This window comes from Mesoplodon densirostris, chromosome 16 (assembly GCF_025265405.1).
Source record: "Mesoplodon densirostris isolate mMesDen1 chromosome 16, mMesDen1 primary haplotype, whole genome shotgun sequence".
Taxonomy (NCBI): domain Eukaryota; kingdom Metazoa; phylum Chordata; class Mammalia; order Artiodactyla; family Ziphiidae; genus Mesoplodon; species Mesoplodon densirostris.
Window position 1 is genome coordinate 1,687,567 of NC_082676.1, and position 25,906 is coordinate 1,713,472.

Here is a 25,906-nt window from a genome sequence, read left to right on the forward strand (position 1 = left end):
AGAAGGGACTGGGGTCCATGTGGGCAGGTGGGCCGGTGGGCCTGGATTCCTGTGCCCAGAACGCATCTGTGCTGCCCCTGGTGCCTGCGGCCACAACTGCGGATCCCCTGAGCTCCCTGGTACCCATCTGGGAGGTGCGGGGCTGGGGGCCGGCTCGGAGCTCACAGCCAGAGCTGGTGCTGGGGGACCCCCACCCAGTCCAATTAAGCAGCCCATTCCTCCACACCCCTGGACTCCGGGGACTTCACAGACCCTCCCAGAGTGGGAGGCAGAGGTGCCTGACACGCCCTGTGCGATGAGGCCCCAAAACGAGGGAGCCACCTTCTGATAGCAGCCATGATCCAGATCCCTTCTCTTCTGCTTCTTCCAAGAAGCGTCACTGAGAACCGCAGTCGCTATCCTCCGGCCCTCAGGAGATGAAGCAGACACGGTCACGGCCCAGCCTGGTCATGGCTCTGTCACATTTGGACATTTAGGGAAAGAGTAACCCTGTGCCGGGTCTCACCTGCATGTATACACGTGTTCACGAACATGCATGCTGACCGCAGCGCTGGCCACCCTGACCGAATCCCAGTGCTCCATGACAGTGGCGGGAAGTGGGACTCTGGCTGAGGACCCAGCCCCCCCCCGCAACCTGAGTGCTGGGCCCTGAAGGGAGGAGACTCTTGGGTCACAACTGCGGAGGGGTCTTTTCAAGGGGTGGGGGGACACCCACTGGGGGAACCCAGCCAAGCGAGTGCTCACCCCGGGCAGCCCACGGCGAAACAAACTCACAAAAGCCCACTTGGAGGATTTGCAAAACTGCCGAACTTTGCAGATTTGCAGAAATAAAACACACGGGGCAGGAACATATGCTTTAAATATTAAAATATATTTTTACATACCCACAGTTTTAACTGAGGACACCAACAATCAACATTCCACGCAAGTCCCGACGCCCAACGGGTAGAATTCACAAGTGCTTAGCACACCATCAGGTAAAAAACAAATTCTATAAATAAGTGTTTATGTAAAATATGGGTCCATAAGTACATCCTTGGTCAAGTTGCTCCCGTCCTGCTGCAGGGCTGTGCGGCCCCAAGGACAGGAGGTGACAGCAGGTTTAGAACACACGCAGGAGAGGGGTCCACGTGGATGTGCCCCGGGGACGGCAGCCCACCGGCCTCCTCTGCATCAGGAGAAACACAGGAAGGCAGGGCCAGGCCGCGCGCAGGATGGTGTGGACCCGCGCAGAAGCACCGCTAGCTCCAGCTCGCCCACGGGGGTGGGTGCTTTGTCCCTTCCATGGAGCAGCCCCAACAGCGCCAGCATCAGCGGCCTTAACGTCTCCAGAGAGAAGAGAGCTTGTAAACCGCCGGGTAGCCACCAGCTCCAAACACCCGCCGTTTAAAGGAGATGAAGGGATGCCAGAAGGGTCGCCCCAGAGTCCACAGGTGGCTTCACACTTTTTGTAACTACTGACGGAGTTACGCAGGAATCCCAGAGGCTGCTTTAGAAGCACAGCTGTTCGTGTTTCCGAGGGATCCTGAGGCCCCAGGGGATGCTATTTGGCTAAGTCCGTGGGAGAGGGCCAGAGTGTGAGCGGACCAGAGGGAGGCAGCCCAGCATCCGGCCGGGAAGTGGGCCACTCCTTCCGAGCCAAGAGCTGGTCACCCCACTCTCTCTGGCGAGGTCTGGGGGCTGGGGCAGGGGCGTCCACTCGGACGTCTCGCATTCTTCTCCTTGGTGCCTTTGGGGCTCAGTCCCCCCGGACCCAGTGACACATTTTTGCAGGGTCCTCAGTGCCGGGGATCAATCAGGGAGGGGTCATCCCTTCCGGGGAGAAATTAGATAGTGTTCCTGGGAAGTGCCGTGGCAGGCCCGTGCCCCCGGGCAGGCGGGTGGGCTGTCAGATGTCGCTCTGGATCTGGAGGGCTGAGGGGGCTTCCTGAAGGTCCGTGGGGTTGTCGGAGGCTGAGGACTGGCTGGGCAGAGAAGCCTCCAGGCCGTCTGAAGACCCCGACAGGGGCTTGTACAGGAAGCAGGCAGTGGTGAAGAAGACGAAGCCCAGGACCTGGGGAGAAGGGAGCCGCTGGACCTCTCCTGAGCCACCCGCCCAGAGGCCCTGGGTGCTCCCACTTCTGAGCCCCCCACCCAGCCCCGGGCGTCTCACAAGGTCCTGGAGAACCAACCCTGCTCTGGCCAGAGGGTTCATCCGTTCTGCATAGCCAGTCCCTAGCCTGGACCCCAATATTGTTAGGGGGGAATGAAGAGTATGATTTCACTTAAATGCAGAGGCCCTGGATGAAGTAGAGGTGCTTGTCGTGGGCTGAACAGGGTCCCCGCAAAAGAGGTGTCCAAGTCCTGACCCCCGGAACCTGTGAATGGGACCTTGATTTGGAAATAGGGTCTTTGTAGATGTAATTAAGTTAGGGGTCTTGAGATCACTCTGGGTTAGGGTGGACTCCAGATCCAGTGACGGGTGTGCAAACAGAGAAAGGGGAGGGAGGTTCAACACAGTGACACACAGGGAGCAGCCCCGTGATGACAGAGGCAGAGACGGGGTGAGGAGTCTACAAGCCCAGGAGCCCAGGGATGGAGGAGCCGCCAGGAGCAGGGAGGGGCATGGGACAGAGTCCCCCTCAGAGCCCCCAGGGGGGGACGGGCACTGCAGCCAACTTGATTTTGGACGTCTGGCTTCCAGAATGAGAAAAAATGAATTTGTTTGAGCCACCTGGTGTGGGGTCTTTCGTCATGGCCACCCCAGAACCTAAGTCAGAGGTGGCCAGCTTCGGCGGTCACTCCACCGCAGCCACCACCTTGAGCCCCCTGGGAATCACGCAGCCTGGAAGATGACAGTGTGGGCGCGCGTGCTAGCCTCTGTACACGGGTGTATGCGTTCAGCGTGTGAACCCTGGGTTTCCTGGAGCACCGCCCAGGCAGATGGGCCTGAAGCCACAGGAACGAGAGGCTGTTTCCACTCTGTGGCCCCGTGAGCGAGCGGGATAGCACTTAGGGGTGCACCTGGCCACCCCCACCCCCGCTAAAATGAGCACTGACTCTGGGAGCCAATCCTACCCCTGTGCCGAGGCCGCGGGGGGACTATCTGGGCAGACAGCCGTCCCGGGGTCCAGCCTGCTGCTCTGGCCGAGGGACCCTACAACACAGGGAAAAAGAAAAGCAAGGGCCGGCTCCCTGTGCAGGGTGCGTCTATTTGAACTGACCCGTTTGTCCAGAGCCACGCAAATCTCTTCTCACACTTGGCTATTTTTAAGCTAATCTTCAGGGAGATAAACCCCAAGGGTCGCTGAGAATCCTCTGTCTCTGAGGCCCCTCCCGAAAAGGCTCTGCCAGTGGGACATTCCCGAGTCCACCCTGCACCCAAAGGAGAAATCCAAGACATTCTTATATACCAGCCCTAGGATTTCATTGTATTTGGGAAGTTGTGTGCCTTTTCCTCCAATGGGGGGGAAACTCAAAATATAAATACTATGCTTCACCCCACGTAGCAGACGCCCAGAGATACAGCAGGACGTTTCCATTAACAGCTTGAAAGCAGAGGGTCAGGCTAAAAAGCAGGACGTAACTCAAGACCCACTAAGGATGGAGAAGGAGAAGCGCTGCTTGTGGACCCAGCCAGGCGACCCGGCCCAGAGCAAGCAGGCCTGCCTGGGCTCTTGCAGGGGGAGCAGTTTTGATTTCTCCAAAGCCTTAGCTGACCAGAGCCCAGGGGCAAACCACCAAGCCAGGATGGTGAGGGCCCTGGAGGGCAGGGAGCCTGGAGAGTGAGCCCCGGTGACCCGGGCCTGCTGTCCCACTGTTCCCGCCACTGGCATCACATCATCACGGTCCCCAACAACAACAGCTCGAAATGGGGAAGGATCCCACTTCTGGAAACCGGGCTGCAGGATGATGCCCAGGGTTCCAGTGGGGGTTTAAGCTGTTGGAAGACCCCAGTGGCATGCCCAGACGCCCGAGCTAGTTGGAAAAGACTCTTGGTCCTTTGGAGTAGACTCTGGGACTCCCTCCCCCTGCCAGTGCACCTGGGGGCGAGGCCACCCTGCTCACCTTGTACGCCAGCCCTGCGATAAGCAGGTACCGGCTCATGGCCGAGTTCTGGTACACGAAGCAGGAGCCCTGCTGGCCGCACTGGTTCTGCCAGAGCAGGCATGCCTTGTCGATCACCCAGCCAAAGGCGATGGGGCCTGGGATGCCCCCTGCGGAGAGAGGCACATTCAGTACCCGGACACCCCCGGGGGGGCGTCCAGAGACCCAGACCAGGCGGGCTCTAAGGAACGTGACTTCGGCCACTGGTGTTCACAGCGGGTGCAAAGGGGGCTTAATGTTCCTTTCTGTAGGGGCTTGTCTCCATGCCGGGAGATTCCCCACGGTCTTCGACTCTGGTGGAGCCTGTGTGTTAATGAGGAAATGGGGCCCTCTGGGCAAAAACATGGCCATGGGTCCCTCTAGCGGACTGTTAGGGAATGGAGCCCTTCCCCGAGGTGGGCACAGCCTCGTGCTGGAATGTACACCAGCCTGGCGCGTGCCCTTGTGCGGTGAATGCACACCACAACTCTGCGTGGCTTCCTCGCACAGCACAGTACCTAGAGTTCTAACCACGATCCACTGGATTCCTAGTGCAAAGGATCGCTGCTGGTCACAGACACACCTGCAATGGAAAACCGGCGCATCAACGCCTGGGAAGTGTGGCCAAGTCACACCCCACGCCAGTGGCTGAGTCCTGGCGGAGCCCCGGGCCGCGTCCCCAGGTGGCAAGCACCTCACGGAGGCAGTTAGCGCTCTCCTGCCACAGCTCTCCGGGGGCTCGGCACGTACCCCGCAGGGGTCTGCAGAGCTCCGCCTTAGCTGCAAAGGGAAGGTTCTGGGCCAGAGTGAACCCAGGCCCGGGCTTACCGTAAAGTCGCCGTTAGTGCAGGAATGCTGCTGAGGAATGTAAAGATAATTACAACGAATATGAAAAGCAGAAGGAGGGGTTTTCTTTGACAAGTTGAAGTGCATTTCCCTGCGGTAGCATGGCCAAAACCAGAGGAAAAATTCTGAGGGACACAGCTACAGTCTCGGTACACCTGGGGAGCGCAACAACAGCGCTGATTACAGGAGGAAGGGGCGGGGGCCCCCCCAGCGTCCGGGAGCCACCGACCGCCTGGGCAGCAGCCACCCACACTCACCTTCTGGCCACCAGGGCCAGGCGAGGCCGCCTCCGGGCACCCCGCGTGGCAGGGCGAGTAGTACATGAGGCCGTCGGGGCCACACACGGGGCTGTAGTGTTCTGGCTGGCAGTCGCAGGCAGCGTTGCAGGCAGCTGTCAGCCCCAGGTGGCCTTCGGGCAGGAGGCTGCAGGTGCGAGAGAGCGACGGTGGGGTGCAGGCCGGCGTGGGGTCTGGTCCCTGAGGGCCCACGTCTGCAGGTTTCCAGACTCGCCGGGTTTGCTGCACCCGAGGACCGGGGCTTCCTGCGTCGCCTTGGCTCCTAGAATCGCTGGATGTGCTCAGAGCAAAGCAAAGCAACCCTGCGCCGCACACTCCCCACCTGGCTTGGTTTTGGGTAGACAGTGCGTTCGCAGGGCTCGAAATGCAAAAACTGCTGAGTGCCAGGTACGAAGCGTCCCCGTGGCACCGGTCCCTGCCCCGCAGCGCAGGCGGGTGGGCGTCCCACCGACCGGTTATCCGCACCCTCACCACACACTCCCCCTCTCTGTGCTCAAGTGGAGCACGCTGCACGCATCGTTCTGCTCCTGCCTTTTTCCGATCAACACCACCTTGGAGGCGCCCAAGGACTAGACTCCTCCCTCTTGCATGGTACCAAGCCCTCCACTCTGCACCAACTCTTGGCTATTTTGGTTGTTTCCGACCTGGCTGTCTCGACAACGGTACGATGGCGTCCTTGCCCTCGGCACTTGCCCTGTCATCTCTACAGGGAATTCCCAGCCAGCGATTGCCAGCCTGCGTCTACGTCGGATATTCCCAAGTCACCCCCAGCGGGCTGTTCCCCTCACGTGCCCAACTCAGTGACGCACGGGAGCCGAGGCTGGGCCACTTTCCAAGACAACACGGAGAGAGGAGGTGGGGCTGGGACTGTCCCGCTTTACAGACAGAGGGCTGGGGCTCAGGTGCGCGTGTGAGGGACTGGCCATTGGTCCCCGCTGAGGACACCACCCTTACCGTTATGACCACCTCCAGTGACCTCACCTCAAGTGCCCCACACCCGCCTCCTCCCCAGGGACCACTGGTGCCCCCAACAGGTGTGCAGAGGTCTCCCCTCGCCCAGGTGCCACCTGGCCCTCACCTCCCGTTGTAGCTGGCGGTCACGCCCGCCATGGGCACGTTGGGGCAGTGCATGAAGAAGACGAAGAAGGCCAGCATGCTGACCAGGGTACAGAGCAGGCAGAACTTGATGACGCCTGAACCTCGGAGCTTGCAGTTGTTCACAAAGAAGCCGCCCAGGAACGTTCCTCCGCCACCTGCCGGCACCACCAGGTACCCTGTGGAGAGGGAGGGGCTCGGTGACGTCCCCGGAGCCACGGGGGTGGGGCCAGCAACCCCCTGGGCCTCGTCTCCGCTTTAGAGATGGGAGACAGAGGCCCACAGCCATCGGCCCCAATCTGCGTGGCAGCACGGGGCTCTGCACTCAATGTCAGGACCCTGGGGAGGCCATCCGGCCAGCTGCTCAGAGGCCCAGGGGTGCAGGGGCAGAGCAGGAGAGGGAAGAGGAGAGGTCGCTGGGTCCTGCCCCTCCCACCGGGGAGACCCAAGAACTATCGCGCTCCCCTGGCCCACATGGCCTCTGCGGAGTCTGACCACAAGGGGGTGTTTGGAGAAGCTGGTGGCCGCCGTTTGGTAGGAAGTTGGGCTTCATCGGCACGTGGCTTCCAGGCCTGCCGTGGGATGGGGTGCAGATGGGAGGGGGGGCTCTCCAAGGGTGGAGGAGACCTCAAAAACCCTGGGTCCGGTGAGCCCGTCTCCCCAGATGGAGACCGGCTCTGGGGGCAGAGGGGGGCACCCAGAGGACACGGCTGTCCCAGGAGGGGTGTCGGCCGCTGTGGGGTGGGGAAGCAGCTGGCGGGGGTGGGGCTCTGGCAGGTGGGGTCACAGCCAAGAGGCCAGCAAGGAGGGGAGTCTGGGGCACTAGTCACTGGGGACCCCCCGTCTGACACCGCCCCCCCTGGGGGAGGTGCCCGGCCAGGATCGACCCCCGCACACCTCCTGCCTGGCGGGTTCTCGGTGAGGCTGTGGCTGCCCCCTCCGCAGGCCAGCGCTCCCCGCGGACGGGGCCGGAAGGAGGGGTCTGAGGAGGGTTCTCACTCTGGCTGCAGAACGCCTCCGGTCAGGCAGGCCCAGGGCTGCAGCCTCAGGGAGACCCCAGGACACCCACTGCCTGGCTCACGGGGACCGCCAGGCCCGAGGGAGCGCAGTGGGATCTGCCACCCAAACCCGCTCTGCCACAGCCAGGGATGACGCAAAGGGCCAGGCTCTGGGAGGCAAGGGGGCGGCGGAGAGAACGGGTCAGCAGGCTGTGTTCAGCGCTTCCCAAACTGCCCTCGGGAACGACCGTCCTGCCCATCGCAGCAGCAGCCTTTGTAAGCGTGATTAGAGCTGCTGTGTAAGAGCCCAGACACCTGCTCCGGGGCCCCCGCCTGGGGGGACGTGCGCCCCGTGTGGGGAGCACTTGCTGCCTGGGGTTTTCTAGAAGAGACCCTCAAAGGCCCCTCGGTCTCTGAGAACCAGTGAAAAAACGGAGGACCGCCCCCACCACAAGATTCAGGGAGCGTTCTCACCAAACAAGGTGGCAGCTTCCGAGGCACTGAGGCTGAACTGGGACTCGAGGAACTTGGGGCCAAACGTGGACATGCCAGCGATGAGCGTGGCCTCTGTGGCCCCGGCCAGGCAGAGCAGGATGAACGTGGGGTTCTTCAGGAGGAGCCAGATGGAGCTGGATGTGGGAGGGAATGGAGACCAGAGAGAAGAGACCGGGTCAGAGCGGTCCAGAGTCCTGGCCCTTCCCAGCTGCGCACAAAGAGCCTGGTTCTGAGAGGAGAGTGGAGTGGGGTGTGGGAGAGCCAGGGGCATCCCACATGTACCCCAGAGAAACCGAGAGTGGGTGTGGGGCTGGGCTGGGGCAGGGGGAGAGCTGGCACCAGGACCCAGAGCCTGTGGCTTGTTGTGAAAGCCGCTGTCACAGAGGTCGGCTGCAGTGGGGAAAGAGACCCTGAGTAACTGTGACACTGTTGCATCTGCCCCAGGCGTAGCCGGGAGGACCAGCAGAGGGGCCTGAGCCAGGAGCGGGAGGCTGGGGGGGAGGCGTCTGTCACCAAGTCCAGGACCGGGGGGCCCCCAGGAGAGGGGAACGGGGCCTGAGGGGTGGGACCCCTTCTCAGTCGCCAGCTGGTGAAAAGGAGGCACAGAAATCCCTGAGGGTTTGGACCGAGAGGCCCCTCCAAGGAGACCCTGTGTGGGCTTGGCTGTCTCTCCGACTTCTCTTGGTGTGCACCTGGGGGGCAGTGGCCGGTGTAGTGATGCCAGGGGCCTGAGAAATGGCCCTTGGACCTGGCCTGAGAGTTCCCCCTTGAACCCAGTGCACACGGCTCTGCACCCCGCCTGCCTTTCCCGGGCCCGGCCCCTCTCAGCCACCGGATGGCAGGTCCAGGACTCGTGAGTGATGTGGGCTGGGGGACAGTTTTCCCTGGAGCCCTGGGTCCATCGCGGGCACCCATGAGCAGGCAAAGCCTGGTGACAAACGACTGTGGTCCGACCCCTATCACAGCGGCTCCGACAATGGTTGCCTTTGCTCACATTCTCCGTGCCTGCAGCTAAGGCCTCCCACCCAGAGAACCAGCTCCCACCGACCCCACGGGTCATCTTCCACCAGGAGGGAGACCCCCACCCGGCCCAGCCATCAGTGCTGACACCTCCCTGCGCAGGTCAAAGCAGCACAGACACCTTGACACTCCAGTGTTCTTCGTTTTGAGGACACAGGCCAACAGTAAACCGGATTCTGCCAAGTAGGAGCACGTAGGGTGGCCACAGTTAGCCTTCGTGCCCTGGGAGGGAACTGATGCTAATGAAGTCGCCCCCCACCCCCGGCCCCCGCGGCTTCTCAGGGTAACTGCAGAGCGGCCTCCTTCCCCATCCTGCTTCAAACAGGGACCCAATTCCTTCAAGACTGACTTTCAAACTCAAGGACTGAAAAGGTTTCTTTCTGGTCAACAGCCGGAGTCCCACATCCATGAAGGAAACAAGATGCGGAAGAAATGCCATCCTGGTGGGGCTCAGTGTGTGTGTGTGTGTGTGTGTGTGTGTGTGTGCGCGTGCGTGTGTGCGTGTGTGCACGCGCGCACGCGCGTGCATGTGTGTGTTGAGGGGAAGCCCAGGGTGCGACCAGTCCCTTTCCGGTCCTTCGGGGATACTTGCCTGGGCTCAGGGGCAGGTGACTCTCCCCAGAAGTATGTGAACTTCCTTATTTCTTAATCTCAGCCTGCAGGTTGCTTGGCTGAAACTCCCATGTTGAATTGGCTCAGAGAACTAGTCATGACCTTGACAGAGGGCCCATGTTCCGGTATTTATTTTACTATCAGCAACCGGTTTGGGGAACCAAGCCTGGGCATAAACCTCCTTATCCCGGGCTTTTTCCCCGGGTCCACTGGGGACCAAGCTGTTGACGCCCTCGGTGCCAGTGCTGCTCAGACGGAGCAGGTGGCCCTGCCCCGGATGGACGGGGCGAGCCTGCCCTGCCTGGATGACTCTGCCTCCCTGGTCGCTGTGGCCCTGGGCCAGCTCTGCCGGCCTTGGTGGCAGCCTCCTGAGTGGGCGGCTCTTCTGGGGGGTCTAACCAGGTAACGGGTAGCCTGGGGGGTTCCCTGACCCCACGTCACCCTCCCCGTGTTGAAGACAGACGGTGGGGGCTCATTCCCGCCACTAACAGCCTCCACCTGCCACGTGGACACTCATGGGCTCAGGAAGCTGTGGGGCAGGTGGGCACTCAGTGAGGCTGAGGACTCGGGCAGGTGACCCTCCGAGGGTCGCCTCCCCCTGGCCAGGAGAGCCCCCCATGGAATGCCCTGATGAGGGGCACTGGCCGGCCAGGAGCCCCCAGCCCCACGCTGTCCCTCTGAGGCCCCAGCAGCCCAGGCTCTGCTTGTCCCAACAGTGTGTGAAGACAGCAAAGTAAGACCAGGTCAAGTACAAGATAAACAAGAGGTCACTGCCCGAGAGGACTGGCGGCCGCAGGGCAGCGAGGCCAGGGAGCTGGACGGTCCCCTCCCTGGAGCCCTGTGGGCACGTGCAGGTGACTCCCAATGAAACGGTCAGAGAACGGGGAGGAGGGGTGACTCCTGGGGAATGATCCTGGGGGAGGCGGTCAGTTGCTTCCCTGGGGACCGTGGACAAGCTGGCTGTGGGGCAACTCGCCGAGCGTCAGGGATTCACTCCGTGACCATGAGGCGTCAGGCACAGCCCCCAGAGCCTGCCGTGTGGGAGCGCAGACGGGTCCCTGCGTGCGTCCCTGGGTCCCCCGCAGGCCCAGGCAATGAGGGGTGGGCACCACGAGGCTGAGGCCCCAGCCCTTCCGTTGCAACTGGCCCTTGGTGCCTCCAAGCCGGGAGGCTCTGTCTGCTCCCCCTTAATCCCTTAGCCCAAGTTTCGGAGCCAAGCCCTGAAGACTGTTGGGTCAGAAGGAGGTTTAGGGGCTGTGGGCTCCCCATGTGGCCCTGGAGGGGTCACAGGACTCTCCTAGCTTAGGGTCAAGACCCAGCATGTGTAGGACCCTAAAGGGTCTTCAGGACACACAGACACAGACGACAGGCCCCCCCCTCTCATCTTACAGATGAGGTCTGTAAGAGGCAGGTCCTTACAGAGGCAGGTCTCTAATGGTTTTCCCGAAGTCAGGGTTGCTGGTCACCCGGTGGCTGCTGTCCTTTAACTGGTGAGTTTCAGATGCTCTCATGACCACGTAGCGCTGGGAGCCTGGAAGGATGTGAACATCTGTGAGGGGTGGAGACCAAAGGCCCCGATGCCCCTCCTCCTGGGTGTGGGACCAGCCGGTGGACAAGGGCGCCCAGACAGACATCCTGTACGGATGCACCACGATGACGGGTGGCAGGGATGGCGAGGTGGGAGAGAGCCCACGGGCCCAACCTGGGACCAGAGGGAGATGGAAGGTATTGACAGGGGCGCCCATCCCCCGGTGAAACAAGCCTCTTCCGTGGTCCCCGAGCGGGCAGAAGCTGCAGGGACGGAGGGAGCACCGGCCGGGCTGCCCTGCCGGATGGCAGCCCCCGCCCAGGGGACGACGATCCTGGCCCCACCACTCCTGGCAGGCAGGAGGAGCAGGGCATGGGGTGTCCTTCTGCGGGACGCACCCACCTGGCAGCCGCCGCGGGTAGCCAAGGATGGGCACGGCGATGAGGAAGGCGGCAGCTCCAGTGCCCAGGAAGCCCACCCACCAGGCGCCGACCCACAGCGGGCTCTCGGTGGTCAGCTCCGTCCTGCTGGAAGAGGCACGTGGGGGCAGTGTTGTGCTCACGGCGTCTAGGGCACACACGCCGGGCATCCTGTTTGCTGGTCATTGAGAGGCGGAGACCAAAGGCTCTGCTTGAGGCCCCCGCCCTGATGCCCCACCACCCCTGGTCTGGGACCAGCGGTGGACGGAGGGCATCGGGACGGACACGGGGTGGGCTTGCACCAGGGGACCCTGCTCAGCCCCACCCCTTCCTCTGGGGCCTGCGAGGCTGCCTCCCGATGAGGCCATAGGGGCTGGGGGTCCCGGAGGGGCAGGGCAGAGGGTGGGTGGCTGGTGCCCTGGCCTCGTGAAGCTCAGGGGTCTTGCCTGTGACCCCCGCCTGCAAACAAGTGCACCTTTAAATTCAAAGGTATGTGGGAAAGAAGCCTGGTCTGGGCAGCCAGGTGGACAGGAGACAAGGGGCTGGCAGAGGCCAGCCGGCTGCCCCCGAGTTGTATTCTGGGGAATAAACTGGCAACTGAGCCAGTGCTGTGCTTTCCTGAGTTCTGTGAGCCATTCTAGCAAATTACTAGAAGGAGGGGTCCTGGGACCCTCCGACGTGCAGCCAAGTTGGACGGAAGCGTGGGTACCCGGGAGCCACCACTGCGGCTGGCGTCTGAAGTGTGGGTGCTCTCGCTCACCTGGGGGGTCTGAGCTGACTCCAGAGTCAGTGTCAGATTGCGGTGAACTGGGGACACTCGGCTGGTGTCCGGAGAGCACTGGAGACTTGTTTGGTGTAGACCACCCCCCAAAAAAAAGAACCTCCCGGTGGCGGCAGGAAATCCCCTCTTGGTTCCGCAAAGGGCATTGGAGCAATTGCGGCCTGGTCCCTTGCAGCTTCGGGAGGCCGTCCATCCATGCTGTCCCCTCCCTCAGGCCACACTCTCCAAGCTGCCCAGACTCCCAGGCCCACCAGAGCAAGGTCGGCCTGGACCTCCCCCACCCGGGCCGCCGTCCTCCTGCACCAAGAGTGGGCGTCTTCTCTGTGGGCCCAGGTCACTCACCGGTGGCCTATTTCGGTGTAAATATTCAGCAGGGCACCTCCGACCAGGTAGCCGGCTGCGGGGCCGAGGATGGCCGCGGTGTAGAAGATGGCTGGAGGGGAAGCAGAGCCGTCGGGGACCTGCTGCGCCCTCTGCGCCACCCCTCCGGCCCACCTAAGACAAGCCCCGCTTGCATTTCTGCACCTCCACCCCTACCCCCAGGCACGAACCCCTTTAAACTGGGGTTTTCATGGCACAGTCTCCACTGTGTCTGATATCGGCTGGTGTCAACCTTTCAAGGTGTTTTAAAAATATTTCCCTCAAAGCCCCTGTAGACACCATTTGGACTCTTTCCCCCTCGAAAGAGCAAAGATCCTAAGACTCATTGTGCAGGATGAGGGCGGCACCCATGCAGCTCTGCAGGCTCACCCGGGTCCCACATGCCCCCGTCCCCGGAATGGCAGCCGCTACGTGACACGGACGAGCAGAGTCCACGGTGGACGTAATGAAGCAGGGCAGCGAGCACAGCTGGCTGGGCCGGGGCGCCGGCCGCGGGCTCTCCACTGACCCCGACCCCTTCCCTGGGAGAGCTGACCTCGCAGGAGGGACTCGGGGAAGCGGCTGGCCTGAGGCTGAGGACACGGAAATCTCACCCCAGCTAAACGAGAAGGTCTCAGGGGCATCTCGAGGCTCGAGCCCAAGCCCTGAGGGTGGCGTGGCAGCACCCAGTTCTGCAGCCCAGCCACCAGCCGAGCCCGGCTCACAGGATCTTAGTTCCCTGACCAGGGATCAAACCTGGGCCCCGTGCAGTGGCAGCGCGGAGTCCTAACCACTGGACCACGAGGGTCCGCGTGCTCCAGACCCCGTGGGATGTGCCAGGGATCAGGCTGAGGCTGGCGAGCGCCACCTCCCTCACCCGAGGTGTCGGGTGAAACGCAGGCCCGTGCTGACCTGCCACCTCGCCTAGGAGCACCTGGGGCCAGTTGGGGCCGCGTGTGGCCAACAGGGACATGCATGTAGGGGGCTTGGACGGGGCAGGGCTCTGAGTAGACGGCCGGCTGGCGTCACCACCATCACACCCGTCCCACTCACCGATGTAGACAGGCGAGTAGCTGGACTTGACATTCTCGTCCAGGTAGGTGACGCCCAGCGTGTAGAGCGGGGTGGCGCCCATGCCGTGCAGGAACTGGCCCAGCATGAAGACCAGCTGGTAGCTGGATAGGCCAGAGGCGCGGCCCCCACAGGTCGCGCTGCGGTTGGCCCGGCATGTTCCGACGGCCTCGTCCACCTGCACCTCGTAGGGGCCGGTGGTGAAGTGGGGCAGTGAGAAGACCAGCGAGCCAGCGCCCATGACCAGCACGCCCCAGCCCAGCCAGCGAGGCTTGTGGCCGTGGCCTCCGAAGTAGCCAACGAAGGTGAGGCAGAGGCAAGCGGCCACGTCGTAGGAGCTGGCAATGAGGCCACTGTGGTAGCTGTGCAGGTCGTAGCGCCGCTCGATGGATGTGATGACCGTGTTGATGAAGCCGTTGACTGTCATGCCCTGCAGGAAGGAGGCCGCGCACAGGAACAGCAGGAAGCCCCGGGGTGTGTTGAAGGCCTGCAGGCACGTGGGCGTGAAGGCCCGCCAGCCGCAGGCCTCGCCCGGCCGCCCTGTCGCCACGTAGCGCACCTCCCCGGCCGCCCGGGGCCCACGCTTCTCGGGCCGCGGCTGGCACAGCGGCTGGCTCAGGGGCGAGCCAAGGGACGCCCGCCTGCTGGGGGGCGTGCAGTCACACTCGCTGTTGGTGGCCAACGGGGGGCCAGGGAAGACCAGCTGCGGCATCGAGACGAAGTGCTTGTCCCCCATCGAGTGCTGCGGCATCTCCGAGGGCGTGACAGCGACAGCGGGAGTGGATACGGAATTCCCGCGGCGGTCCGACCTGCGGGAAGAATCCGTCTCCAGGAGAACCCTCCCCCGGCCTGTCCCCGGGGGCACCGACGGCTCTGCCTGTACGCTACCCAGCCTGGTGAGGGCAGCCTTTCTGACCAGCCCCCTCCCCGAATCCAGACCCGCGCCCTCAGGGCAGCCCCGGGCCTGAATGAGGCCACAGAGCTGAGAGTGGAGCTGAGACACAGCAGGACTGGGTCAGACGCCATGTGAGCCCCTGGACCGCCCCGACCCGCACCTTCCCCACGGCCTTGGCTGGCGGCCTGAGCTGTGCGCTCTGCCAGGGGCAACTGACCGTGCCTGCCCTCAACTCCAAGCCCAGCCTCCATTCTTCCCTGAACTCACACCCGGCCAGCCTTGTGCTCTTTAGCATGAAAGGGAAATCCAACTTAGTCCAGCGTGTGGAGAGTGTCGGAAATGAGGAAGGGGGTACAGGCAGGCCCACACGGGCCCCCGGGATGGCACCGGGCGGGAGGGTCGGCTGGCGCTGGGCCTCGCCCGTGGCTGGTCTCTCGAGATGCTGAAACCGCTGCAGGTCGCAGCCCCGCTGACAGGTTCAAGGGACACTGTGCCAGTACTCCATCTTTCTGCAAACTCCCAGCCCGACCTGTTCCCGTTGCCCTATCTGGGCCCTCACTTTGACTCCCAGCCCACGGACCAAAAGGAGCTCAGTCGGGCCTGAAAAATGGCTGCATCTCGAGGCTCCCGGGGCTCCCACACACCCCCAACACCCCCAAGCTTTGAGAAAAGGCGGGACCTATTGCCAGGTAAACAGATCCTTCTGGACCCCCCAGGTGGCGACAACCATTCTGCATCTTAAGAGGAAAAAACGCTGATTTTCCCAACAGAAGTAAACTGGTCAGCACAGGTACAGTCGCTGTGACAGGAAACACCTGATCTTGGTTGTACCCACAGCCCCTGGGCCCCTGTGCGAGGGTCTTCAGCCGAACTCAACACACTTCCATCGGGTTACCTCTCGCTATGGGCCGAACCGTGTCCCCCAAAGAAAATACGCTGGAACCTTAAGCCTCAGCTCCCTGGAATGTGAGTGATTTGAAGGGGGGGCCTCTAAGGAGGTGACAGGTAAAATGAGGTCACGGCGGGGGGGACTGGTCCACTACGGCTACTGTCCTTTAAAGGAAGGACTCTGGACCCAGACAGGCACACAGGGAGAACCTGCTGTCGGCTACTCAGGGCCCCGAGGCGGCCTCAGACCCCCCACTGCACATGGGTGTCAGTGATGTCGGGAGAGGCCGCTGCCCAGAGGGCTGACGCTGCCCCCAGACTTGTCTCAGATTAGACTTGGTGGACCGAGTCCTTCAGGCAGCTAGTCACAGAGCACCGCTCTGCTGGGCCCCGAGCCGGGGACGCGGAGGGGCAGAATGGTGGCTCCCCACCCCCGGCCCAAAAAGATACATCCTCCGACCTTGCACATGACCTTATATGGAAAAAGTGTCTTTGCAGGTGTGATCGGTGATTTGAGACGAGGTCCTCCTGGCTTGCGGAGGGCCCCACATCCAGCGACAGTGTCCTTATTAGAGAAGCCACGTGATGGCGGAAGCAGAAACTACAGTGATGAGGCCACAAGCCAAGGATGCCGGTGGGGAGCTGGAAGAGGAGGGAAGGACCCTCCCCCGGAGCCTCCAGAGGGAGGGCAGCCCTGCACCCACCCTGACTTCAGACTCTTGGCCTCCAGAACTGGGCAGGGAATAGAGTTCTGTTGTTTTAAGCCCCCAGTTTGTGGTCGTTCGTTACAGGACACTCACGCAGCCCCTAGGAGGCCCGGCTTCCAGGAGACCACAGGCCTGGAGGGAGGTGGAGTCTAACAGATGCTCAGAACAGGACGTGAGCCCAGTGGTAAGGGCAGAGGGCGTTAGCACTGAGGGTCCTGGGCGGCGGGGCGGGGAGGGAACATCGGGAGTGCCTCTGGGGGAGCTGCGCCTGGCGTGGGCCCTGCTGCCAGAGAGCAAAGAGGACTTTTCAGCCGTCCTGGCCACAGACAGATCCTTCAGCCCTTGCGACGGCAGGATTTTGGCTTCTGTGGGCTGGTTTCTGTTTGTTTGCTTGTTTTGTTTTGTTTTGTTTTTTGGCCAAGCCACATGGCATGCGGGATCTCAGTTCCCGACCAAGGATTGAACCTGTGCCTCCTGCGAGGGAGCTCAGAGTCCTAACCACTGGATCGCCAGGTTAGGACTGTTTTAAAACAAAAGATTGGCTTTATCTTGTGTTAACCTTGCAAACTGGGAAGCGGTCCAGGGTGAGGGGAGTGGGCCGTGGTGAGACCACACCTGGGTCTGGGAGGCAGTTTTGCGTTGTGGGGGGGGTCTGGGAGCTCCGCCTCTCCTGATCCCCTTGCACCCTGTGCATTGAGGCTGGGGCGCCAGGTCTTTCTGCCAGACCTCTGCCTGCTCCTCCGCCATGCCGTCTTAGCTAATTTTAGCCTCAACCCGGCCTCCTCTCTGGCCTTCCCTGGGGCCAGGCCGTGGGCGCAAATGCCATAAGACACTGCAGCATCCCACTTCCCGGCAGAGTCTGAGCTCCACGCACAGCCCATCCTACAGGAAAGGGAAGTGGGCCCAGAGGAGTCAGCAGTTTCCCAAGGCCACACAGCCATCCAGGGCCGGTTAGGACGGGACCACGTGGTCCGGCTTCAGAGCCCACGGGCGCGTTGGCTGTCCTCGCCAACGTTTCATTCAAAGAAACACGACCAGTTCTGTGGCATTGACACACAGGGCCAACCCTTTGCTCTGGAAACTGGCACTGCCAGGCAATCAGCAGCCAGATCTGGAGGCCAAGCGTGGACAGGAACAATTCCACCTCACTCATTCCCCAGGGCCCGCGACCACACCCAGGGTTGTATTGATAGAGCCACCACCTCCTCCCTGCACCCTGGCGCGCCAGGCTCAGTCACATGGACTAGGAGGGTGCCCACGGAAGGAGCAAAGTTCACGCCGCGTGAAGGACCGTCGAGCCTCCTGGAGGGACAGAAAGCCACGCACCTGCTCCCAAAGCAGGTACTGTAAGCACTTGGGCTACCGTGGAACAGAGCAGACGGTGACAAGTGTGAGCCCCAAGACAGCACAGCACTGCTTCCCACCAGCCCCGCGGCTCAGTCGGGCTCCCGAAACAGAAACGTGGAAAAAGCTCGACCTTCCCAGAGGCAGCCGCGTGTTCGTGCTGTGGGGATGCATTCCTCCACAGTGTGCACACACACACACCCATCTGTGCACACACCTTCCACACGGAAACACGTGAACTCACGCACATAACCAGCAGGGCCCTGGACCCCTTCCCAGCAGGGGTGGGCCCAAAGGGAAGGCGTCCAAGCGGGCCGGGGGCAGCGGCTGCTCTGAGAGGTCGGTCCAGCGGCCTGTGGGGATGGACAGTCAGTACTGGGCCGGGGAATTATTATTGGGGGGGTGGGCCTTCCTAGGAGGGATATGCAGAACTGCCTCCCCCCAGCTCTGAGCTTGTTTAACCATCCCGCCGATCCCCCGCAAGGAGAAATGCAGGGACGGGAAGGGTCGGGCCCCAGCAGGGCTTAGGAGGCAGCCAGATCGCTGAGCTAGCGCGACTAGGAAAGGTCATGAAGAAATAGTCCTTCCTATTTGAAAATAAAGGCCTTAACAAGACTCCAATGCCAGTGGTGTGTGGCCCAAACAGCTCCACGTCAGCGTAAAGTTTACCTGAGCTAAGAGCTCTGATCTCTGACATGAACACATGAAGTCAACCTGCAGTCACGCACATCACTTGCTTGTTGATTCACAGACTGAAAATCCCATTTTAGACATCAGCCAGGCGACCAACGGTGGTCACCACCCTCACGGGATGAGAAGTAAACAGCGCCACTGGGGTGGGCAGCCCCGGGGTCTCCTCCCCCAGGTCCGTCAGGAGCGGCTGTGATGGCCAGGACACGACAGCCTGAATGCAGACTGCACGCCCCCGCCCCGCTTTGAGGCAGCTCGCTGACAGCGTCTAACCAATCTCTTACTAAGCCCAGATTCTGCTCCACCTGCTGTGTTCCAGTCGGAAGGCGTTCACCCTTATCAGCAGCGTCTTGATCAGAAAGGAGGCTGGGCCCTCCCATGACGCAGGCGCTGAGGTGTGAGGTGCGGTGGGGTTGCAGGGTGGGGAAGGCGGACAGACACACGTGCGACGTGGAGCCAGTGTGTCTGGAATGTCCCCTCCGTCGGCAGGCAGCGCCGGATCCTGGGTCCAGGGCTGTGTGACACCTGGAATCTCACAGCCACGAGGACGGTCCCACGTTCTCGGGTCTTCAGGGGGAGATTCCTGAGTTTGTACCCAGACCTCACGCGGCTGTGTCCGGGCGACGTGTGCTGGGCGTGCACGGTGTCAGGAGACAGCTCCAGAAATGGACACAGATGGTCATGTTGACGCCTGCCCCGGACTTAAAGGACACTTTGCTGTGTGTGCAGCTCGAGGACTGAATGTCATGGCAAAGGTCTGCTGCGTAGACGGGCCTGCGGGCGCTGCCCGCTCCAGCACGGGGGCCTCTCAGCCACCGTGGCCGAGTCCAGGACGCAGACCTGGATGTGGGCTGGTGGGCACGGCCAGCTGCTCTGTCTTGGTCTCCCAGTCATCTGTGCCCTCACGACAACGCTGGGGCCTGGGGGTGCAACCCAGGCCACTCAGGGTGATTTCTTTCCTGGACATGCTTCTGAGATGGCCAGAGTTGACCCCCCACGGGGCTCAGCCGGGAGAAAGTGACTTCATGGCTGGTGACTCCCTGCAGGTGGCCAACCCCCATGAAGGCCAGGCTGGTGGCCCCGAGGCCATTGCCTTTTGTTTCTCTGTCTCAGGCCCACGTGGTCAAGCTGGTGGGAGGGTGACAGGGGCTGCAGAGTCCAGTGGCAGCACCACTTAGATGCCAGCTGGCTCCCCCAAGGAGTGGGCACCACAGCTGGGCTAGGGGAGGACGTCAGGCCTCCCCACCAATTCCCCTTCTGGGCACTGTGAGTGTGTGCACGTGGCCTACGGTTTCTCTCCGCTTGGAAATCATTTCAACAAAAAAGTGTATCTGCTTCCCACCTGCTGCTGAGGCCTGATCCAAGGTGTGGCGCCTCTTCCAGGACCTGAATTCTCAGGCTTGGCTGATGGTTGAGCGGGGCCCTGGTGACTGCAGCCAAGCTAGGTGGAGACTGCACCACAGGAAGGATGGGCCAGCTCCTGCCAGCATCCCAGGTCCAGTGCACAGGTATCCTCACCTGAGAGACCCCGATGCCATCTAAATCCTGGCCTCTCCTCCCTACCCTCTGCGGAGCCCATGCCTCAGAGTCTGGTGCCCAGTCCATGATCTCAGAGCCAAGAGCAGAATGATTATAGATTCTACCTGTCAGTTTGGTGGGTCCCAGGGTGCCCAGACCTTGTGCAAACATTCCAGGTGCAGCTGTGAGGGCGTTTCTGGAATCAATTAGCATTTGAATCGGTATATTTAGACCCCATGGGCCTCATCCAATCACTTGAAGGACTGGATAGAAAGGAAAGGCTGACCCTTCCCTGAATTGCCCTGCAGGGCTGCCTTTGAACTGGGACACGGCTTTTTCCTGTCTTCACTCACACGGAAACATCATCGCTCTTTCTGGGTCTTGAGGCTGCTGGCTTTCAGACGGCAACCACGACTTCATCTCTGCTGGGTCTGCAGCTTGCCGACCACGTATCTTACAAAGTCACGTGAGCTGAGTTCCTATAATTAGTCTCTTTTATAGCGACCTATCTGCTATTGGCTGGGTTCCTTCGGAGACCCCTGACGCATGCAGCAGGTAGTCCTGTGCCAACACCTGCTTGGGCGAGGCCTGTGCTGGGCAGCGGGTTTGGGGACCGCGGGACACCATCCTGTCCACAGGATCTCACAGCCACTACACCCAAGGCTGTCCCGAGCCGGCAGCAAACTGTCCCAGCTGCAAATCCAAACAGCACAAGCTGTCGAGAGCCGGTGGTAGCAAGACACACACAGCTTGGAGCCGACAGAGGCCCGCAGGGCGGGGCATCTGACAGGATGCTGCCACCATCACATCGACACCCGTCCCACGGGCCGGGCTCAGCTGAGCCCCCTCCTGCGCACAGCAGACCCGTGAAATCCCCCACCACGGGCGCACCCACGTTAGGGATGTAACTTTCACCCCCAAGCCGGGCACCCTCCCCAGGGCCCTTGCTGGACCGCTGCCCTAGGACACAGTCTCTGGGGTGCTCCAGCCATGTGACCCCCACACTGGGGCGGCAGGGGGCTGGCGGCCCTGGAGCGCCCGCCCGGCCCTCAGGCAGGCCCTCCCTGCTGTTCTGCTGCCCCCAGTCTCATGGAGAGACGTCTGAGGCCGGGACCTGCTCTGATGAAGCCTTTGACGGCTCTCCTGGCCGTGGAGAATCCCCTCCTTGTACAGGGAAGACTGTCCTCCTCCGCTACGCAGGAGGCACGCAGCTCTCCCCAGGGAGCCCCCTCTCAAGGGGGAATCTTGTCCCACCCTCCCGGCCTGTCCCCGGCCAGGTGGAGGGGACCGTGGGAGCATGCCCCACTGCCAGAGGCCTTCCTTCCCTGTCCCCTGGGGAGAGTCAGAGCCTGCGGGATTAGGCAGGCTGATTGGCAGGGAGGGTAATGTGTACGCTGGGGCCTCAGCTGGGCGAGTGAGGGTGTGTACGCGTGTGCACACGTGTGAGCGTACTTTTGTGTGTGTGCACGGCAATCTCAGCAGGAAACCACAGGTTTCTTCCGACTCCCAAGCTGGCCTGGCCCATCAGCGGAGCCGAGAGGTGTCTGTGCCGAGGAACTCCAGGCCCCCTCCCCCACTTTGCCTCCCCCTCCTCCTCGCAGCCTCACGATCCCCCCCAACAGCTGTCCTGTAGGAGGTCAGTGGCCCCCACTTGGCTGGCTCGCCAGAGCTCCATCCGTGAGAACTGAGATCCTGGTGTCAGTCCAGGACTGAGATGGTTTTCATGTTCACATGCTTAGCTCTGCCTGCTTCTGTCCTCGGGTCTGATGCAGCCATTTACTTCTCTCCTAGTTGAAGGCTGTCCGCAAAGTGTAGTGGGTGGGAAGGGTGCAGGATTACCCAGAGTAACATGTTAAGCCTCAGGTGGCAGCCCCTGGGCCCCTGGGCCTCCTCGGCCTGGGTTCCCGCAGGACCGTCTGGCTGCAGCTGGAGCAAATGCCCCAAGGGGCCCTGAGGCTGAGCCACGTGGGGCCCGTCCCACGCCAGGGGTGCTCCCGGGCTCTGTCCTGGCCACGCTGGGAGCTTGGCAGCCAGGGAAGAACCACAGGCTTCATTTCTCCTCTGCCTCGCGCTCCAGCCAGCAGGTGCCTCGACCTGACCGCCCCGAGGCCGCCAGCCACAGTCCCACGGCCCCCTCGGCCAGGCTCCTGCCTCCCCGCCACCCCCGTCCCTGCACCTTCAGTGCCCCACAACCCCTGGGACCCTGCAGGCCGCTCTCTCCCCTCGCCTCCCAAACCCAACCTGCTCTCTCGTCCTCCGAGTGGGTGAGTGGAGGGGGCTTTCGATTCCTGAAGATGAGACTCAAAGCTATTTATGGAGCAAGCACCGGGTGGCAGGACCTGGGTGGCCACTGCAGGGCTGGCGCACCCTAATTTGCATACCTGATGGCCACACATAGGTGAGTGGGCAGGAAGCTGGCTGCTTTGCATGGAGGCTACAATGAAGGACTGTCTGAGGGAGACCTGGAAAGACCCGTCCCTCAGGGAGTGTCCTGCGGTCTCAGCGTGGATGTTCCTACTTCCACTGTGCCTCCACGGCCCGAGCCCGGTGTGTGGGAGCGTGGGGTGAGCAGACTTGCAGAGGCCCTCACCGGTTTGGGGGTGCCGGGGAAGGTTCCGTCCACATGAGGGGCCTGCCCTGGCGCAGGCTGGACTCTGCCACTCCCAGGTGGCCCCTTAGGCCCTTGGGTCCAAGTACCAGGCCCACGGCATCTGCCGAGAGGCAGGGCCCCGAGCAAGCTAGGGCGGGAAGGGGGCGTTGCCCTCAGCCCAGCGATCCTGAGCCTTCTGTGTTTTGGGTGGAAGGGCAATGCCTCAGGTACTCCCAAGGCTTGCTGGATAAAAAAGCCACGGAGGAAAGGCGGCCCCCGTGGTGAGGGTGCTTGTGTGGTGCCCGGCAGCATGGGCGGAAAGGACAGGCTGCAAACTCCCAGACCAGGAGCCCGCGACTCTGAACCCAGGTAAGCGGACCCAGCCGGCCTGGTGCTTGGACCTCAGTGGCCTCACCGGCCACACCGTGAGTGAGCAGCTCTCGTACGCGACGTGTGGTTTGTGAATGCATCCCCCCACCCCTGGAAATGTGGTCCAAGAGGCTAATTCTGGGTAATGCTGCGGGAAGGGGGCTGCGCCATGACCAAGGGCAACAGGGATGTCTGAGGACGGGGGCTGCAGGCTGAGCCGGGGCAGTGGCAGGAAGAGTCCCCGCGAGCAGCCTGCAGGAGACACAGCCCGGGCCCCAGTTAGGCTGGTCCCCCTCCCCCGCGGCAGGGCCTGGCTCCACCAAGTCACTGAGAGCCCTGGTCACCTGAGGCCTGAGCTGGGACACCCCTCCCACTGGTGGGGCAGGATCCCGGCAGGCCTGTGCGGTTACCTGCCATGGTGAAGACGGGGGTCCTGCCCTGATGTGGACGCCCATGCCCACCACGACCACACCGAGGCCACACAGCAGCTGAATGTCCAGGAACAAAAGCGGCCAAGAGTCCTGAGGATTACTGCCTATGTCCCCCCGTAAGCGGGCAGTGGGCTCTTTGCCACGCCTGAGGACGGCAGGCCTGGGAGGGAATATCGGGGTGGTCTCTGTCCACTCCCCAGTTGGAGGAGACAACGGAGGAAGCAGGAGTGTGGCCAGGGCAAGTTCTCTGGGTCCCCTGCCGGGCCCTCTGCACCGGCACAGCTCCATCCAGACCGAGAGCACCAGGCTCTGCCCCACTACCTGCTGGCTCTCCAAGTCGAGTTGCTCGGAATTGGGCACTCAAACAGGACCGGATGCCAGCCCCAAGACCTCATTCACACGGCCCTCATCCTGACCTCCAGGCTCCCAGCCACCTCACCACAGCGGCGGGGAAGGGCGTGGTTGGGATCCACCCAGCACCTGCTGCAGGGACTACACCCAAGGAACCACGGATTAGGTCATAGCCACCCGGGAGGGAAGCAGCCCCGTGAAGAATTTCCAGGCAATATCTGCCAGCCCTGCCCAGCAGGATGGGTCCTGATTCAGGGCAGTCAGGGGTGCGGGGGTCCAACCAAGAGGCCTCTCCCTTCCCTCCCTCCAGCAGCACGTGGGAAAGCTGGGCTGTGGAAGCCCAGAGGCATCCTCCCTGCATCCCACAGGCCTGGACTATCCTGGCCAAATGCTCTTGTCCTCTTAGGTGCCGCCCATCTTTTGGTGGGCAGCAAAAGACACCCTGCTCTGTGTCAGGCCTGGCCCTCCTGGGCTTCCTTCTCCCCCAGGAACAGAGCTGTAAAACGTCTGGAGTCACACAAATGTGATTCAAACCTCTCCACCACGTTCTGCCTGTGTGACTTTGGGCAAGTGCCTCGGTTTACCCATCTGTGGAATGGGAGCGATAGTAGCTCCCTCGTGAGTGGTGGTAAGGATTCAATGAGATGCTCAAAGCACGCAGCACAGGGCCTGCACATTCTAAGTGACCAATAAGGATGCCTGTGGTCATTATGATCACTGCCGGCGTTAGATTCACCCTCCAACCCGGCTAAAACCAGGTGCTTTCTCTCCTCTGAAGTCCATCCGCCCCAGGCTGCACCGAGAAAACCTCACAGCACCACCATGCTCAAGGTTCACCGCCCCACCAGCTCCCTGGAGCCAGTTTCTGATTAGACAGAGGAAACCCAAGTTTCCCAAAGCACCGCGAAAAGCGGCCACTAGGAAGCTGTTTTCTTCACTGTGGAAAACTACTGCAGCTCCTAGCGGCTCCAAACAGAAACAGGCCCCATCACCAAGTCTGACCTTGGCAGCAGGAGCCTTCAGGCACCACATGGGGGATGGGGCCTGGACCCCACTGCCTGATGGGCTTCTCCCCACCGGATTCCACACCACCCAGGCTTGCTCCTCCGAGCTGGAAATCTCAGCATGTGCCTAGGCTTTCCCGTCCGGAGCCAAGCGCGCCCACTGGGTGCGGGGGGGGGGGCCCTCGTTCCCATCCTTCCTCAGCCTCCGCAGGCACCCAGGGGCGCCCGGTCTTCCAGTGCCGGTTCTGCGCCGGACGCGGGGACCTCGTGTAGCGGGGCGGGGACAGGGGCGTGGCCCGTATCGCCCAGGCTGGGACCAGTCCCTCGCGCCCACCCAGTAGCTCGGCCCGCGGGGCCGGCTCCGCCCGCGCTCCCCTCCCCGAGGTGTCTGGAGCGCGGTTGGCGCGAACAAAGCCCTGCCGCCCGCGAGAAACTTCTGTTCAAGACGATTTCCTCCTTGACTCAGCGGCAGCGGCATCCGCCGCAGGTGGGGGCCCCGCCGCAAGCCTGCAGCTCCGGGAGGCTCATCTGTCCCTGGTGCGACTCTCGTGGCCTGCGCCCGCGTGCGCGCCCGGCCACCTGCCCCGGCCACTAGCCCTGGCCGCTCCCTCCATCCCCGCCTGACCCCAACCACCATCCATCCCCTCCCCCTCGGCCCGCCTCCTCGGAAGCTCCCCGTCTGGGGAGCCGGCAGCTAGAGGGGGCGCATTGTGCAGCCGATTTCCTGGAGGCGGGCGGGATGTGGGGTGCTCGTCCGCGCTCGGTCCCGCCCTCCCGGCCGCGGAGGGGCTTGGGGCGCACTGCCGGCGCCCCGCGTCCCGCCCCGCGCGGCCTCCCCGATCCCCTGGTCCCCGCCCAACGTCTGAGGGCACCTGCCGCGCTCCTGACATCAGCAGGTCTGGGCCCGGCGCACCTGGGCGGCGCGCCCACGAAGGTGGCCTGACCCTCCGCGGCCCACGCTGCCCCGAGCACTCACCGTCCAGAGGGCCCAGCCGCCGCGCTGCGAACCAAGCTCTGGCTGGAGCTCAGCGCCCACTCCAGCTTCATTCATCCCCTCCCGGGCCCGCCCCGCCGCGGGGAGGAGGCTGCCCGGCCTCACCTACTCAGGCCAATGGCTGTGCCGAGGGGGATGGGGCCGCGCCCCCGGGCCCGCCCACTGAGAGGTGACAGAGGCCTGAGTGCGCGGCTGGGGAGGGAGCTGGCGAGGGGCGGGGCCCGGGGCTGGAGCAGGGAGGAGGGGGCGCGAGACCCGACGGGGCGAAGGGAGGAGGGGCGGGGTTGGGACGCCCCTCCAACCCCCAGGTGGCCGCCGCATGGGCGCCGGCGCGCGCCTTCGCTGACTAATCCCTCCCAACACCGAGAGACCCCGATCTCTGAGCTACAGGCTGGGAAACCGAGAGCCGAGAGGTGAAGTGTGTTCCCCAGGCCGCGCGACTACTCAGTTTCGAACTGACTCGGAATTGAAGCAGGGCGTGTAGGGTGGAGACCTTGGGAGAGGACGTGGGAGGGAGGGAGTTTCCCTCACTACCCCTT

At 62.6% G+C, this 25,906-nt stretch overlaps 1 protein-coding gene across 1 annotated transcript; it reads right to left on the minus strand.

Moving 5' to 3' along the window:
- Positions 1-935: 935 nt before the first annotated feature.
- Positions 936-25,401, minus strand: SLCO4A1 (solute carrier organic anion transporter family member 4A1). Its single transcript, XM_060079336.1, has 12 exons — positions 25,350-25,401; positions 13,569-14,395; positions 12,498-12,588; positions 11,358-11,479; positions 10,847-10,958; positions 7,775-7,929; positions 6,286-6,481; positions 5,169-5,334; positions 4,894-5,066; positions 4,584-4,648; positions 4,048-4,196; positions 936-2,053 (listed from the first exon to the last, which is right to left on the minus strand). The coding sequence occupies exons 2-12, from the start codon at positions 14,335-14,337 to the stop codon at positions 1,889-1,891; spliced, it is 2,163 nt and encodes a 720-aa protein (XP_059935319.1). The 5' UTR covers positions 14,338-14,395; positions 25,350-25,401; the 3' UTR covers positions 936-1,888.
- Positions 25,402-25,906: the final 505 nt, after the last annotated feature.

Bases quoted from the DNA above. Each gene is read 5' to 3' on its own strand.
- SLCO4A1 (XM_060079336.1), bottom strand. From the start codon at position 14,337: ATGCCGCAGCACTCGATGGGGGACAAGCACTTCGTCTCGATGCCGCAG. The intron at 12,589-13,568 runs GTGAGTGGGACG...CTTCCCCTCCAG, and splicing joins CTACTCGCCTGTCTACATCG to CCATCTTCTACACCGCGGCC. The intron at 4,197-4,583 runs GTACTGTGCTGT...CTCTCTCCGCAG, and splicing joins GATCGTGGTTAGAACTCTAG to GGGGCATCCCAGGCCCCATC.